The 14561-nt window shown below is 34.2% G+C and overlaps 1 protein-coding gene across 37 annotated transcripts in view; it reads left to right on the forward strand.

The window, feature by feature from the left end:
• rbfox1 (RNA binding fox-1 homolog 1) overlaps positions 1-14561 on the forward strand; it is a 2603746-nt gene that overhangs the window by 2510643 nt on the left and 78542 nt on the right. For 31 of the 37 annotated variants that reach the window (XM_051933405.1, XM_051933407.1, XM_051933406.1 and 28 more), the window contains 3 exons: positions 338-398; positions 4784-4840; positions 12412-12465. In XM_051933405.1, coding sequence (XP_051789365.1) covers positions 338-398; positions 4784-4840; positions 12412-12465 — 172 coding nt within the window. The remainder of the gene's footprint in view (positions 1-337; positions 399-4783; positions 4841-12411; positions 12466-14561) is intronic. The other 6 variants (XM_051933409.1, XM_051933432.1, XM_051933415.1 and 3 more) reach the window with 1 other exon arrangement.

Below are 14561 nucleotides of genomic sequence, written 5' to 3' on the forward strand. Positions count from 1 at the left end.
CATTTATAAATTTTTTATATTTTGTTCCCCCTCCCAAGTTTTTGAACTTTATCATGAATTCTTAAAGCATGCTTTCAACTTAAAGAAAATAATTAGTAAATGCAATTTTTTATTTGCTTTTTATGTCATTAAAAATAATTAAGATTTGATCATATTTTTATTTAAAATAACTTTAGTAAAGTAAGTGTTATTTAAAATACTTTATATTTTATTAAATGGCTAAAAAGTTTTTTAATATACATTTTAATACCTAGTGTTAAATTAATGCATGCATTTCATATGTTTATTGTAATGGACTGCAATATCAAGTTTACTGACATTATTTTTATGTGTGTAGGTTAACAATGCCACAGCACGAGTCATGACAAATAAAAAGACTGTCAACCCCTATGCAAATGGTAAGTTTAAAAATGATTTCTGAACTCACTTATCTATATTATCTATCTATAGCTAACATCCAAATTGTCTCAATATCTCATCCAGATGCCTTTTTAATCCCTTGTTAAAAATAGCAAATGTGACTAAATTGCAATTAAAATGAATAGTTCATTTAATTAAAAAAAGTACTGCTTATGTTTTGTTAAAGACATGTTATCAGTTGTTTTCTTTTGTTAAAACAGAAAAATAATAACAATGTAAAGAGAATAAATGTATAGCTGTAGCTGTGTTTTCTTAGTGCCTCTCACAGCATGTTGTCTTACATACATACATGTAATCATTTTGTTGTCTGCCTAAATTGATCTCAGTATATAGCATAAGCATTTTGTACTGTACAGGCTACGCAGGAATATGGACTGGCTGAGGTTTGCTGGTCAAGCTGCAGTAAATCACCTTCTGCTGTGCTTTTAGTGGTGCTGTAAGCAGTTAATTTTTTCTGAAAAATCAAAAATACCTTAATGAGGAGCAAAAATTTTACTGCACATTACTATGCTTCATTTGCAAGCAAATCAAAAAATTATGTGCTGTGCTGATTTTACAAAAATCATATTCTTTAGCTCATAATATGACTTGAGCCCTGTAAAAGTCCTAATGTAGTACAGTAAAGTCTCACTAAGAAACAAAATCCTGAATATTTCTTAGTTTGTCATGCACAGTAGATTCTCATTTTGGATTTTTGATTGAAATAAAATTTTAAAAGTACTTTTATATTATAGGCTTAATTTACACAATGTCAGTCTGTCACCATAGGTTATAATAATTTGTTTCACTGTGTATTACAATATCCTGGAAAGCTGATCAGTGTGCAAAATGTTACCTTTGTCTTTGTACTCTGCTTTATGTTTGGTGTACGTTTCTCAAATAACCAGACATTTAGCAGATACTGAGGAAGTACTCATGCATGTTTTGACATATAAAGCTGAAAGTATGTCTTAATTGCCCTTTATATGAGTGGACACTCTAAACTCTTCCCTTTGTAAAGATTTACTGTTTAGTATTTATTTTTGTTTTAGACAGTAACATTTCTATGCTGACAACACAAATAGGATTGAGTCTGCCGACTGACAACAGTTCTTCTCTAGGTGGTTTGTTTTTTTCTCATTTGAAATGTAGTAGTTGATAGGAAGTTCGGCTAATCATGAAAGTTAAGAAACTTCCATTACTGCTAACAAAAGGGAAAAACTCAACAATGCTAAGTAATTCAGATTCACTCTAGTATAACTAAGATAACACTTTATTAATCCCCTAAGGGAAATGTAGGTGGTCCAGCAGCTCACAGCAAAATTATAACAAGTACATATAGATTAACTCTTTGAGGGCTGAATATTTTTTTCCAAAAAATTTAGTTTTCTGAAAAGCACACAAGGCAATGCTCTCACATAATAAATCAACATTAAATGTCTGCTACTATGTGCTGTGGCTGCCGTTGGTACATGTTTGGCATGTCTGGTGGCAGTGGCTGAACAGGGGCACCTTGATGTTCAGCAGGAATGCATGGTGGGCCGGCTGTCTGTGCACAGCAGGTGGGTGGCAGTGGCGGTCGCAGTGTGACGCAATATGGTTGGTACCTCCTGTCATCATAAGTGGTGGTCCTCCCAGGTGAACGCTGCAATACGAAAGTGTTCAGCGCCATGATCAGCTGGGGACCAATCAGATGATGCTGGTATCTCACTCACCTCCAGATCACTTGCATCAAAGTCAGAGTCCTACTCAATGAAATTACGTAAAACGTCCATGCTTTGCACATTCACTTTGGTCTCTCGCCAGATATCGCTGCCATTTTAGAGGTTGTTTGTTCTTCGCTACTCACACATGCGTAGGGAAATGAGGTTAAATCAACAAAGCTATGTAACTTTCCTTCTAGCCAAGAGAGTCGAACTAAAATGTAAGGGTGGGTTTTGTTGCAGTTTATAGCTGATTACCATCCTCTGCCCCTGAATTTTGGCAAAAGTAGACATCAGCCCTGAAAGAGTTAAATAAGTTAAACATCATGTAAAATATATAAGATGAAACAGATAAGTAAAAAACATAAAATACCAAAAATGGTGGTGTATTACCAATCCACAGTGATAAATACAGTACAGTATCACGGTATTATAATATGTGCAAAAAATATGATACATAGGATGACCAGTAACCACAGATAAAGTGCCTACCAGTGATTACAGACTATACAAGGCTACTTGTTCCCATTTAAGGAGAAAAGGTGTATCTTCACAGAAACTATTGATTTCATGACTGAAGATTAATATCATATGTAAAACTAATTGGTGGAACCCAAGTGATTAATAATTAAGACCAAAATTGAAAATGTGCTATTTGCTGTGTACTATTGATGTAAGTGCATCTGAGGCAAGATGTCTTTTTAGCACTTGGGTTAAGTAAGTATTTGCCCTCTGTTTGAACAATGACGATTCTTTAAGGGTAACAACTGACAGTTGAAGATGCTAGATTTATAGGAAATCAATGTTAACCATGCTTGTTTAAAAATGCCACATACACAGGGAATTTTGTTTTATCATTTATTTTTCCTCTTTCTTTTTAGTTTTAGCAGCTTAGCTTCAGCTCTTCTTATCAACGGTTAACCTCCTAATTGTGCAAGGTCACATCCTATTTTCATTATATTCCTGCATAAAGATTGAATAAAATTATTTGACAACGACAACAGTGACATCTCTGGTTTTTTGAGTTTAGGTTTATTTTGAGACACTGTGTTCTTATTTGTTTCTCTACATTGATACTTTGTTATAGAATTTGCTGGTTTAAGATATACTGTTTTGTAATATGTTTGTATGGGGCTCTGGAAGAATGAGTATATGTAATACTATAACTTATATTAACAAAGAAAACTTTAAATATAATTAAAGAAAGTTAGAGGCGACATAATAAAAAACTACATGAGATGATATTGTTTATGGTGCCAAATACAATACAGTATAAACAGCAGTATCTCTGGGTAATTTTCAGCATCTGATGATAACAAGTCAGTCACAGTGGGAGTCCCAAGGATATGGTAAGAAAACAGACCACCCAGAAAAATCCTTGGAAATATGGAAAATCTCCATTAAACATAAAGACTGCAACTGTTCTAGGACTAGTTGCCAAATCTCTGGAACTGTGAGGCAACACTACACTAATATGCTGTCTATGGTGAAAATCCTCATGAGGGTTAAATGTAGCCCTTAAAAAAGGTGCTAAATAGAATAATCTTTAATTAATAAACAATTAGAGATTCATAAACCAACAATTAGTGAGTGCAAATTATTTAACAATAAAGACAAAGAGTGACATCTGTCTATTTCTAAATTCCACAAATCCCTTCTGCTTGTTGAAAGTTGGTACATAATTGAGTAGTAAACATTGCAAAGCAGAAACTCGGCCTTCAAGATGTGAGAGGCTTTATTGTTAGGTAAAATAGTTCCTGCTGAAAAATAATTAAAAAAAATTTCTGATGTAAGTGGCATTTCTGAACAATTACACCCAATGACATTGAGGTTAATTTATAATTGTGAAAAGTCTGTGATTTATTTCGAATTTAGAGATGATACTGTGAAAAAAGAGAAAACTGCTAAAATAATTGTGTGAGATAATTGTTTGCGATGATGGCGTTGAAAAAGCTCAAATGACTTTAGAATAAAGAAATGTATAATGCACATAATCCCCTCACAGTGAAACATTCAGCAAATGTGCTGTGATTAAAAAACAGGCTTTAAAAAGTTCTAGGAAATTAAAGGAAAAAAATTACAAAACTTGCAAAGGTTGTTATAAGGAGTATGCGGTAGTAGGATCATCTTTACTGCCTCAGTAACATGTGTGAAGTCTGTATGAGTTTGGAAGCTGAAATAAACATGCTATATAGCAGAATGAGCATTAAGCATTCTTAAGAATGGTAAGTGTTCACCATTGTTTTTAAACAGTCTCCTGTCTGTGGACTTTTCTCAGTGGACAGACTCATGTTGCTTTTCCATTTACATTACACCTTGGCCATTGTTTTAGTGTAGCTGGCAATCTACTCATCTAAAAATAATTATTTAATCCTACCACTTCTGCAGGATTAATCATTACTTGTTAGCATAAGCATTTTTAGGAAGAGGCCAATTTACTGCCTGGAGTTCACGATCTGCTTCAGGAGTCTGGGAGAAAGGTATCAAATGTTCTCTGAAAAGACACAGACTTTCAGCTTTATATGCAAGACAAGATGAAATGCAAAATGGCAAATGGAATACCTTTGAAATGTAGACTCTAAGAAGAGTAAAACACAAGAGCTCATAAAGGATTTTTAAAATAAATATTTTTCATTTCCATTAATTTTTAACTCATCAGCTCCTTGCATTTTGTGTCATAGGGCACCTCCATCCATTGGATGAGAGATTTCTCAGAGTTGGAGGAAATCCCTTCACAAGTCAGTAAATCTCTTTCTTTGTAGGACAGTGTTGACTTAAAACATAAAAGTGAGCATAAAACAAATTCAAGTCATTAATATGTGGATTTTGTAAAACAGAATAGCAATGTTATATTTGTTTATTTGTTTTAATATAAATTGGCTTATCTCCAAACAATGTTTGTTTAATATATTGTTTCCTAGAGTAAGGACTCTTTTGATAATCAAAAGTGCATATCCATAGACTGGATTTTTATAATGCACATCAGTGAGCTGGTCTAGTAGACAAGAGATGCAGAATGTGTCTATAAAGACAATGTTTTCTTTCTTTCTTTCTTTCTTTCTTTCTTTCTTTCTTTCTTTCTTTCTTTTAATGCCAATTAATATGATTTAACTGAATTTTGATTTGATTTACAATATTAACACATAAGACAGTGTCAGACTGTCCATGTGAGCATAGAAAATTGATATTGTCCTGATTGTAAATGGTTTTAAATGTCTTGACATTATATAGGTGAAAATATTTCTATTTAAAATGTTTAATTAAGATTGCTTAATGCTCAGTGTATAGCGTAAATTGAGAAAGAAAAAAATTGTGCACTCCAACAAAAATGTAAACAATGAAAGTTACGTGTTAAATAAGAACATATTCTGCTCCATTTGTAGTTTAAATTGGATACAAATGAACCTAAACTTAAACACCAAAAACAATTGTGTTTCAGTCTTCTTCTTAAGAATGCTTAATACTTAGTGTAAAGCTTCAGTTGCAAGATGAAGTAAAAAGGCCACCTCTAACAATTACGTGTCTCCATCCATGACATTACATAGCATCGCATGCCGCATATAAGTTTTAGTCTGAATCTTTTTATTGTTTAATGCTTAATTTGTAGCTTGTGCCGAAAAACAAAAGATATATCTATCCATTTTCTTAACACAATCAATATACATCCATATCTGGGCTGATTTAAAGTGACTGTTTAACATGGGATTACAACTGCGAATTCCTAAGCAGTGGCTGGGCCAGGAATTTAACCCATGTTCCTGGAGTTGTAAGGGCAGCATGAAATAAGCATTAACTAAAATAATCATTTAAGCATAACTGTCACTTCACCATGCTATCCAAAACAAAAAACAAAACAGTAAAAACAATTGCATGTCTCAGTTTGCTTATTTTTGCTGAATACTTAAAATGTAGTGTCAATAAATATGAACCAAAATGTTAAAAATTACCTTCTTTTTTATACGAGGGATGTTCAAAACGTTTCCACACTTTGTATTTTCATTGGAAACAGTGAAGGCGGGAGGAGTAGTAATTGGGCATTAAAAAGTTGGTATGACGCTGGGAAAATTGCATCGCAAACAAAGGTGACTATGTAGAAAAGTGATGCAATTTGTTTTTGAAATTCTTAATAAATAGAGTTAAAAAAAAAGTGCGGAAACTTTTTGAACGTCCCTTGTAATTATTATCAGATTAAACATTTTTGAGATGAGCTCGTCTTTAATTTCACAAAGATATTTAGAAATAGCAATTAATAGTAGTTTTTTCAAAAGTCATTTAACTTGTAAATTTAATGATACCATTACTCCGTTTTTGTTTTAAATGTAATTGGTGCATATCCTTAAAACTCATCCAGGGCTGGCTCCTGCCTTGCACTCAATACTGCATTTTAGGCTGTGGCCTCCAGTAGCCATATAGTTAGATCTGATAGGTTTAAATATGGAGTCATGGATGAGAATTGGCTCCCTGTAGCACTGACTACCATCTGCTGTACTTTAAGTGTTCTAAAAAGTCTCAAAATCAATGGTATCACAATATTTATTATATTATTTAACCTAGAGTTTCTAAAAACAATTACGACAAAAACTCTTAGTGCATATCTTGATAAGCTAAAGCCATATGAAGTGTTTTAGCCTTTAATAGTTCAGATTTGGGTACAGCCATCAGGTGTATAAAATCCTGTAAAATATCTCCTCAAAAACAATATATTGTCTTTGAATGTGTAGAATATTAAAAGTACATTTACAAATGCAAAGCTTGATAAAAAATGAAAGATAGATTTTGCACATTTTATTTAGTTTTACCGGTTCTTAGTTTTTTCCAAGAAAAGGTGGTAAAAAAAGCCCTCTACACAAATGGATGAAAGCTCATTAGTTACGATGTACAGAAGTGCAGAGTAAGCAGAAGTAGGCAGTCATTGTTCTAATAAATTGCCACATTACTGTGCTTTGGAAGTAGCACACATTCAGGGCAATGTCCAATAATTAAGGCAGTCAACATGACCTGGAAAGGAAAAAAAGGGAGACTAAATGAAAGATAGCAGTATAGAAAATGGCTGACAGATCTTCTCTTGTGTGACACATACAAGGAACTGTCAGTTATTAAAACCTGAGACTTGCATACTAGGGTGGCACATTGCATAATAGACCTGCAAATTGAAATCGTAACTGAGTCAGGACTCCGTTTATAAGAAAACAAAACTTAAGGCGCTGTCACCGGTATTTATTGGTGTCACATTGTTGGTATGAGATTTGTATTAATTAACCATGCCCCATTCTTGTTTGAAGATATGGCTAGAACATCCGTTCACAGAGGTCATTTAGGATAACAGATATAAAGATTAAAACATGTTTTTTTGTTTTTTTTTGAAAGGTGTAAGGTATAATTTGCTTCATTATATTCATGCTTGGTTCTTAAATAACGATTCACCGTGGAATAAGTTTCATAGATGATATTGTTTGCTAGCTTTACAGTCAACAAGCGTTTTCACTGGGATATTATTTTCAAAAAGAATTTCACTAAAATATTCTGTCAGTAGGCCAACATGACTAGGAGCAATAAAGGAAATTCCAGTGGAGAGTATTACATTTAATCAATAAGTATACTATTTACATTTGCTGTAAGGAGAAGGGCACTGTACTGATCCAAAACCTTTACATCCTAATATTAATAACTTAGTGTGAAAAGAATTTCTGATAGTAACATCAAATTGAAATATTTTTCCATAAGACTTGCAGCTGCAGTATATTTCTGTGTTTTTGTGTTATATACAACATGTTAATTTGCGATGTCATCCAATTTACAGCAATATGCAAACCTTCTCTACCATGATATAGAAGTATAATATATGAGACAATCAGTAAACAAGCTGTGATTATATCTCAAAAATGTTTGCTGTTCAAGTTTTAGCTTATAATTACTTCACTTATTTTTTATATTTATAACCATTCCCATTTTTAAACTCACTTTTCTGATTCTTGATATTAACTATTTCCTGTCTGCTGTATTTGCAGACTAGCACTTTTTCTGCATTTTATATTATGACATTTTGAATAGCTGGAAAAATGACAACGTCTCCAAATAAAACTATAAATGATTGTGTGCCATATATTTATTGGCTTGGGTTTTATGTGGTCAAACTCAGGCACTGCATATCATGTGGCTTACAGATGTTCAGATATTAATTCCTTGGGGACTGTCATTCCTTACTTGCATGCATCACTAACTATGAATTACTAGCAGTTGCTAATAATTTAGTATGAAGGATGGAGAGCAGAAAGGCCCCTCGTTGCTTAGATACTAAAGATGTTTGGGCACAAGCCACTTGACATTTCCTGGCTTCATACCTAATTTTTTATGTTTATTTATTCTCCTCTAAAATGATATTAGATCAGCCTTAAATAAAATGTTAGAAGAAATTGAATAAAATTAAATGCATTTGCGTTCAGCCTCATTGAGGCATGTGTTTTAACATCTAAATGCAGCAGTGTATTATGCAGATACATAAAGAAATTGTTATGAGAAGATGCCAGAAATATTTAAATTATATTGCCTATTACCAAAACACTTTCTGACACTAACAATGGTCTGCTGTGATGGTAATCAATATATACTCAAGGAGGCCTGACTCGTATAGTTCTTTCATTTCTGTCTGAATCTTAGGAATCTTAGCAGTGTTCAGACTGCAGGACGGCAGCTCCCGTCACACATGATTAACCCACACAGTTATGGGCTGGCACATGGCTCGTAGACAAGACAAAGTAAAGTTTAATTGCTGTTATTTCCATGATAAATGGAAGTCTTGGCTGCAAAGGATCAGAAAAGTTAGATGATGCAGCCATCAAAAGAGGGAGTGGGAATGTGGATGAAAAATGAGACAACCTTTCAGCTGTGTGCATCGACCAGCATCTCTAAGGATTTTTCTTGGACAAATTGAGGAGCCATTAGTGTAACTTAAAGTCTGAAAGAGATCTGTCAGACCTACTTCCATGCTGTAACTCCCAGTTTACAGGCAGCTATGAAATAACTTTGAAGTGACCCATTGGACAACTGTCGTGAATGTGTACACTTATTACTGACGGAAATTCATCTGCCTTTCATTCTTATAAGACTAAGTCACTTTTCTCATTCTTAAAGATGCATATATTTACTTCATTATGTAGCTATCGCATTCTACTTTATATCATAGGCATAATATACAAAAATTGCATAAAAAACTTAATGTTCACAGTTTTGTATGACAGATTGAAGACAGTATCACCTTCCTCTCCATCTTGTATATTACAGCTTGAGGCAGCATGAGTACTTGTAGTCCTTAAATTCTATCTACAATCAATTAAAACCACGTGAAGCTGCAGCTTATTCAAAATATCTTACCAACTGTATGGCAAACCTGTCTCAGAAGCTTAGGTGCTATAAGCATTTTGCCACAGTTAGTGTGATGATGAAAAGCAAAACAACACCAGCATAGGAATGTCAAAAATAGCATATAATACAATGAGTGAAGTTTTCACTTTTTACATTTAGCAAAGAAACGTTTAGATACTAGGGTATGTAAAGCACATTCAGGTGCCTGTAGTTTGATTAACTAGAATTAGACCTACACTGCATCCAGAAAGTATTCACAGCGCATCACTTTTTCCACATTTTGTTATGTTACAGCCTTATTCCAAAATGGATTAAATTCATTTTTTTCCTCAGAATTCTACACACAACACCCCATAATGACAACGTGAAAAAACTTTACTTGAGGTTTTTGCAAATTTATTAAAAATAAAAAAACGGAGAAATCCCATGTCCATAAGTATTCACAGCCTTTGCTCAATACTTTGTCAATGCACCTTTGGCAGCAATTACAGCCTCAAGTCTTGTTGAATATGATGCCACAAGCTTGGCACACCTATCCTTGGCCAGTTTCGCCTATTCCTCTTTGCAGCACCTCTCAAGCTCCATCAGGTTGGATGGGAAGCGTCAGTGCACAGCCATTTTAAGATCTCTCCAGAGATGTTCTAACGGATTCAGGTCTAGGCTCTGGCTGGGCCACTCAAGGACATTCACAGAGTTGTCCTGGAGCCACTCCTTTGATATCTTGGCTGTGTGCTTAGGGTCGTTGTCCTGCCGAAAGATGAACCGTCGCCCCAGTCTGAGGTCAAGAGCGCTCTGGAGCAGGTTTTCATCCAGGATGTGTCTGTACATTGCTGCAGTCATCTTTCCCTTTATCCTGACTAGTCTCCCAGTTCCTGCTGCTGATAAACATCCCCCACAGCATGATGCTGCCACCACCATGCTTCACTGTAGGGATGGTATTGGCCTGGTGATGAGCGGTGCCTGGTTTCCTCCAAACGTGACGCCTGACATTCACACCAAAGAGTTCAATCTTTGTCTCATCAGACCAGAGAATTATGTTTCTCATGGTCTGAGAGTCCATCAGGTGCCTTTTGGTAAACTCCAGGCGGACAGCCATGTGCCTTTTACTAAGGAGTGGCTTCCGTCTGGCCACTCTACCATACAGGCCTGATTGGTGGATTGCTGCAGAGATGGTTGTCCTTCTGGAAGGTTCTCCTCTCTCCACAGAGGAACTCTGGAGCTCTGACAGAGTGACCATCGGGTTCTTGGTCACCTCCCTGACTAAGAACCTTCTCCCCCGATCGCTCAGTTTAGATGGCCATCCAGCTCTAGGAAGAGTCCTGGTGGTTTCGAACTTCTTCCACTTACGGATGATGGAGGCCACTGTGCTCATTGGGACCTTCAAAGCAGCAGAAATTTTTCTGTAACCTTCCCCAGATTTGTGCCTCAAGACAATCCTGTCTCAGAGGTCTACAGACAATTCCTTTGACTTCATGCTTGGTTTGTGCTCTGACATGAACTGTCAACTGTGGGACCTTATATAGACAGGTGTGTGCCTTTCCAAATCATGTCCAGTCAACTGAATTTACCACAGGTGGACTCCAATGAAGCTGCAGAAACATCTCAAGGATGATCAGGGGAAACAGGAGGTACCTGAGCTCAATTTTGAGCTTCATGGCAAAGGCTGTGAATACTTATGTACATGTGCTTTCTCAGTTTTTTTATTTTTAATAAATTTGCAAAAATCTCAAGTAAACTTCATGTTGTCATTATGGGGTGTTGTGTGTAGAATTCTGAGGAAAAAAATGAATTTAATCCATTTTGGAATAAGGCTGTAACATAACAAAATGTGGAAAAAGTGATGCGCTGTGAATACTTTCTGGATGCACTGTATTCTCACTTTGATCTGATAAGAAAAGTCTTCTTTTTCAAAATAGTCAGAGATGTGATAGTATATGACCAAAGTTCTAAATATATGTTGTTCTGTGAGACGAAGAGCTTAAGTCGTACACACTGAATATTGCAAAGCACAAAGCCTTCAGGATCCCCTTCAGCTTGGATGGTGGTGACATGGTGGTCAAAGTATTTCATGTTATTTTGTACACATAATATTAGTACTACTGCTATTTTTGTAACAAATACCATATATTTATAAAGTTTTGTTATACAGCTTTGTAAACATTGAATAGGAAAAGCAGGCAAAAGTTAAACTTTTAACCGTAAAAATTAAAACCAAAAATGTGGTGATAAAATTCCTAATTTGTTTTATGGTGATTTTTTTATGAAGATCATCATATAAAATATATGTATTAGATTTGTTAGTATATGTGCTGATTAGAATAGAGTTAAGGACATTTATTCTCACCATATTTGGACCACCTAGACTAAATATGAGCTATACAAAAATGCGAGTAACCTTTCAATAAGAACATAAATAATAATCCATACGTGCAATGCTAAATTAAGCAAAACTGTGCTGGATTATTGATTCTAAGTATTTATAAATAGGAAAAGTTTTACTATCAAGACAATGAAAAATCATTTGCATTTATTTAATTTGTAATGTAGTATTTATTTCTTAATATGCAAATTAGTTAAACACCAACTGAAAAAAATTGACACTTGGTCTAAAATTAAACCTCGATAAGTGGAGTTAATTGTATGGTATATTTTCTTAAGCAATCCTTTTAACATAAATTGGACTGTGTAAGACTCTTTAGTGAATCAAGCAATAGTAAAGGCACTGAAAAATACCCTGTGCTGAAATGAAAATCATTAGGATTAAGCCTTCATATAAAGTAAAGGTGAATATTTAAAAGAATTTCAATGTAATTTTAAGAGGGCATATATAGTACATTCTGTTTGTGGGCCAGCCCACATTTAGTCCTGATACTTTATAATCATGAAAAGGATTAGTTTTTCTTTTCTTTATCTGACCATTTTTTATTGTCTTCTTTTTTTTCTTTAGGCTGGAAGTTAAATCCAGTGGTGGGTGCAGTATACAGTCCTGAATTCTATGCAGGTAAATGACAGATTCTGTGTTTTAGTGCAGTGACTAGATACAACTTGTAGACTTTTATATGTTGTTCTGTTACAATACACAATTTATTTAACTGAGATTTTGTTTAGCTGAATAACACTAAAACCTCTTTATTATCAAAGAGATAACAACATTCTTCTGAATTGAGGTTCTTGGTTTGATTTAGCCACCCCAATCAATTGGGTATTGAGTTAAGGAAGCTCAGGAGTTAAGTAATGTTTTACAAGGTGCTGTACAATATGTCTACAGGAGAAACTTGCATTTGTTTGTTTTCTCCCTCATTTTAGCAAGTAAAAGAAATTGTAGAAAGTGTAGTTGGATGCTTGTCATGAGCAATGTCTTTTCCAAGGTCACAAGCAGATTTATTTAATGTACAGTAAGATTGTTCCCTTTAGGTTACTGTCGGTCATCAGTTATATCCTATCTTGAAATTTCATCCTTCAAATTCATCATTTTTGTTTCTTTATTTATTTGATGTGTATTTTTAGTATTAAACTGGTATTTTTGGCTTCAGAGATAACATGTAAATATTATAATTTATTATTTAACTTAAATTTAAACTCATTACCTTCTTCAAAGAGTGGCTTTTAATATTGCCAAGTTTACCTGGAAGAACCTCGTATCGGTGGCTGTTCATGGTGGTTGTAGTATTCGTTCTAAAGGTGATTTATTGTGCCAGAATCTGGGCAACTTGCCATTATTGAATGAAACATAAATTCTGCTTTTTAATCAATGTATTCTCCAGTAGAATGTTGTGCCTTTCATTCATGAGCTGAAACTGAAATGCTGCTGAGTTATATAACAAGACAATGATCTAAAACACAAAAGGAATTCTACATTAGGCAATTTCAAGGTAAATAAATAGAAACTTTAACTAACCTAGTCAAAATTCTGACCTAAATTTGTTTAAATGCTGTACCAGAACCTAAAATGTGCTCTTCAACTTTCAAAACGTTCACATATCAGCGATGTGTGAATCGGGTTTGCACATAGCAGTTGTCTAGTAATCCTACAGTCAATGTGAGAGACTGGTTAGTAACTTAGTTTACTTCTCTTAGTTACTACTAAGTGTGACAGAACCAGTTATTGAGTCCAAAGGTGCAGCTATTGCTGCACATGAAAAATATGGATACTGTATAACTTTCATTAAAAAAATAAAAAGTTAATATGTGTTTTGATTGAAGACAGCAGGAAAGTAAAAACATTTTAAAATGCCAAAAAATGACAAATGTTTGAATATATGTACTGTATATACATACTGTAAAATATTGACACGTGCATACAGTATATTATAGTGTTCTATATTTAACCTTTGAACCTATATACAAATGAAACACGAAATGGGACACTGAATAATACAGCGTAGATTATGTTAAAAATATAGAAATTTCTGAAAAGGTGGTTAACAGGAGACGAAATCCACATTGGACCAAAAGATAAAATGTGAAGTTCTACACAAAGCTGGTTGTTTGAAAGTTCTTAGAAATATTGTATAACTTTATTACTAATGGTTTAAGACTTTCTATTTTTTACTTTGTTTGGTAAATTAATTAAATATGCAAATAATTTATCTAAGCAACGTGAGACCACTGTCAAGCAAGCAGATAGTATGACAAAGTATATTCAAGTAACATTTGAGTATCATATAAGTAAATACATATTATCACTATATATATATATATATATATATATATATATATATATATATATATATATATATATATATATATATATACTGTAGATATATACTAGGGGCACACTACATCTTTGCCTCTCACGTTGTGAAGAGGGGGAGCTGAACACACGCTAAGGAGATGCAGTCGCTCCTCAGAAACCCCTTCTAAAACGGTGATACAATGGGAAACAAATACATTTTTTTTACCTCTTTTATGCTCGATCAGCTGGTTTGCTGCTGCTACTGCTTGTACCGTGCTGCTTGATCTGCATGTCACGCAGTGCTTCAAACATTTAAAAGCCTGTACAGCAGCTGTCCTCCTTGTCACGCGGAATGTTAAAGTGTCTTCGAGAAAATCACACACAAATCTTTTTATTTTCTCTTCAGCCGTGGGGCATGTCTT

Source organism: Erpetoichthys calabaricus, chromosome 11 (genome assembly GCF_900747795.2).
Source record: "Erpetoichthys calabaricus chromosome 11, fErpCal1.3, whole genome shotgun sequence".
Classification (NCBI taxonomy): Eukaryota; Metazoa; Chordata; class Cladistia; order Polypteriformes; family Polypteridae; genus Erpetoichthys; species Erpetoichthys calabaricus.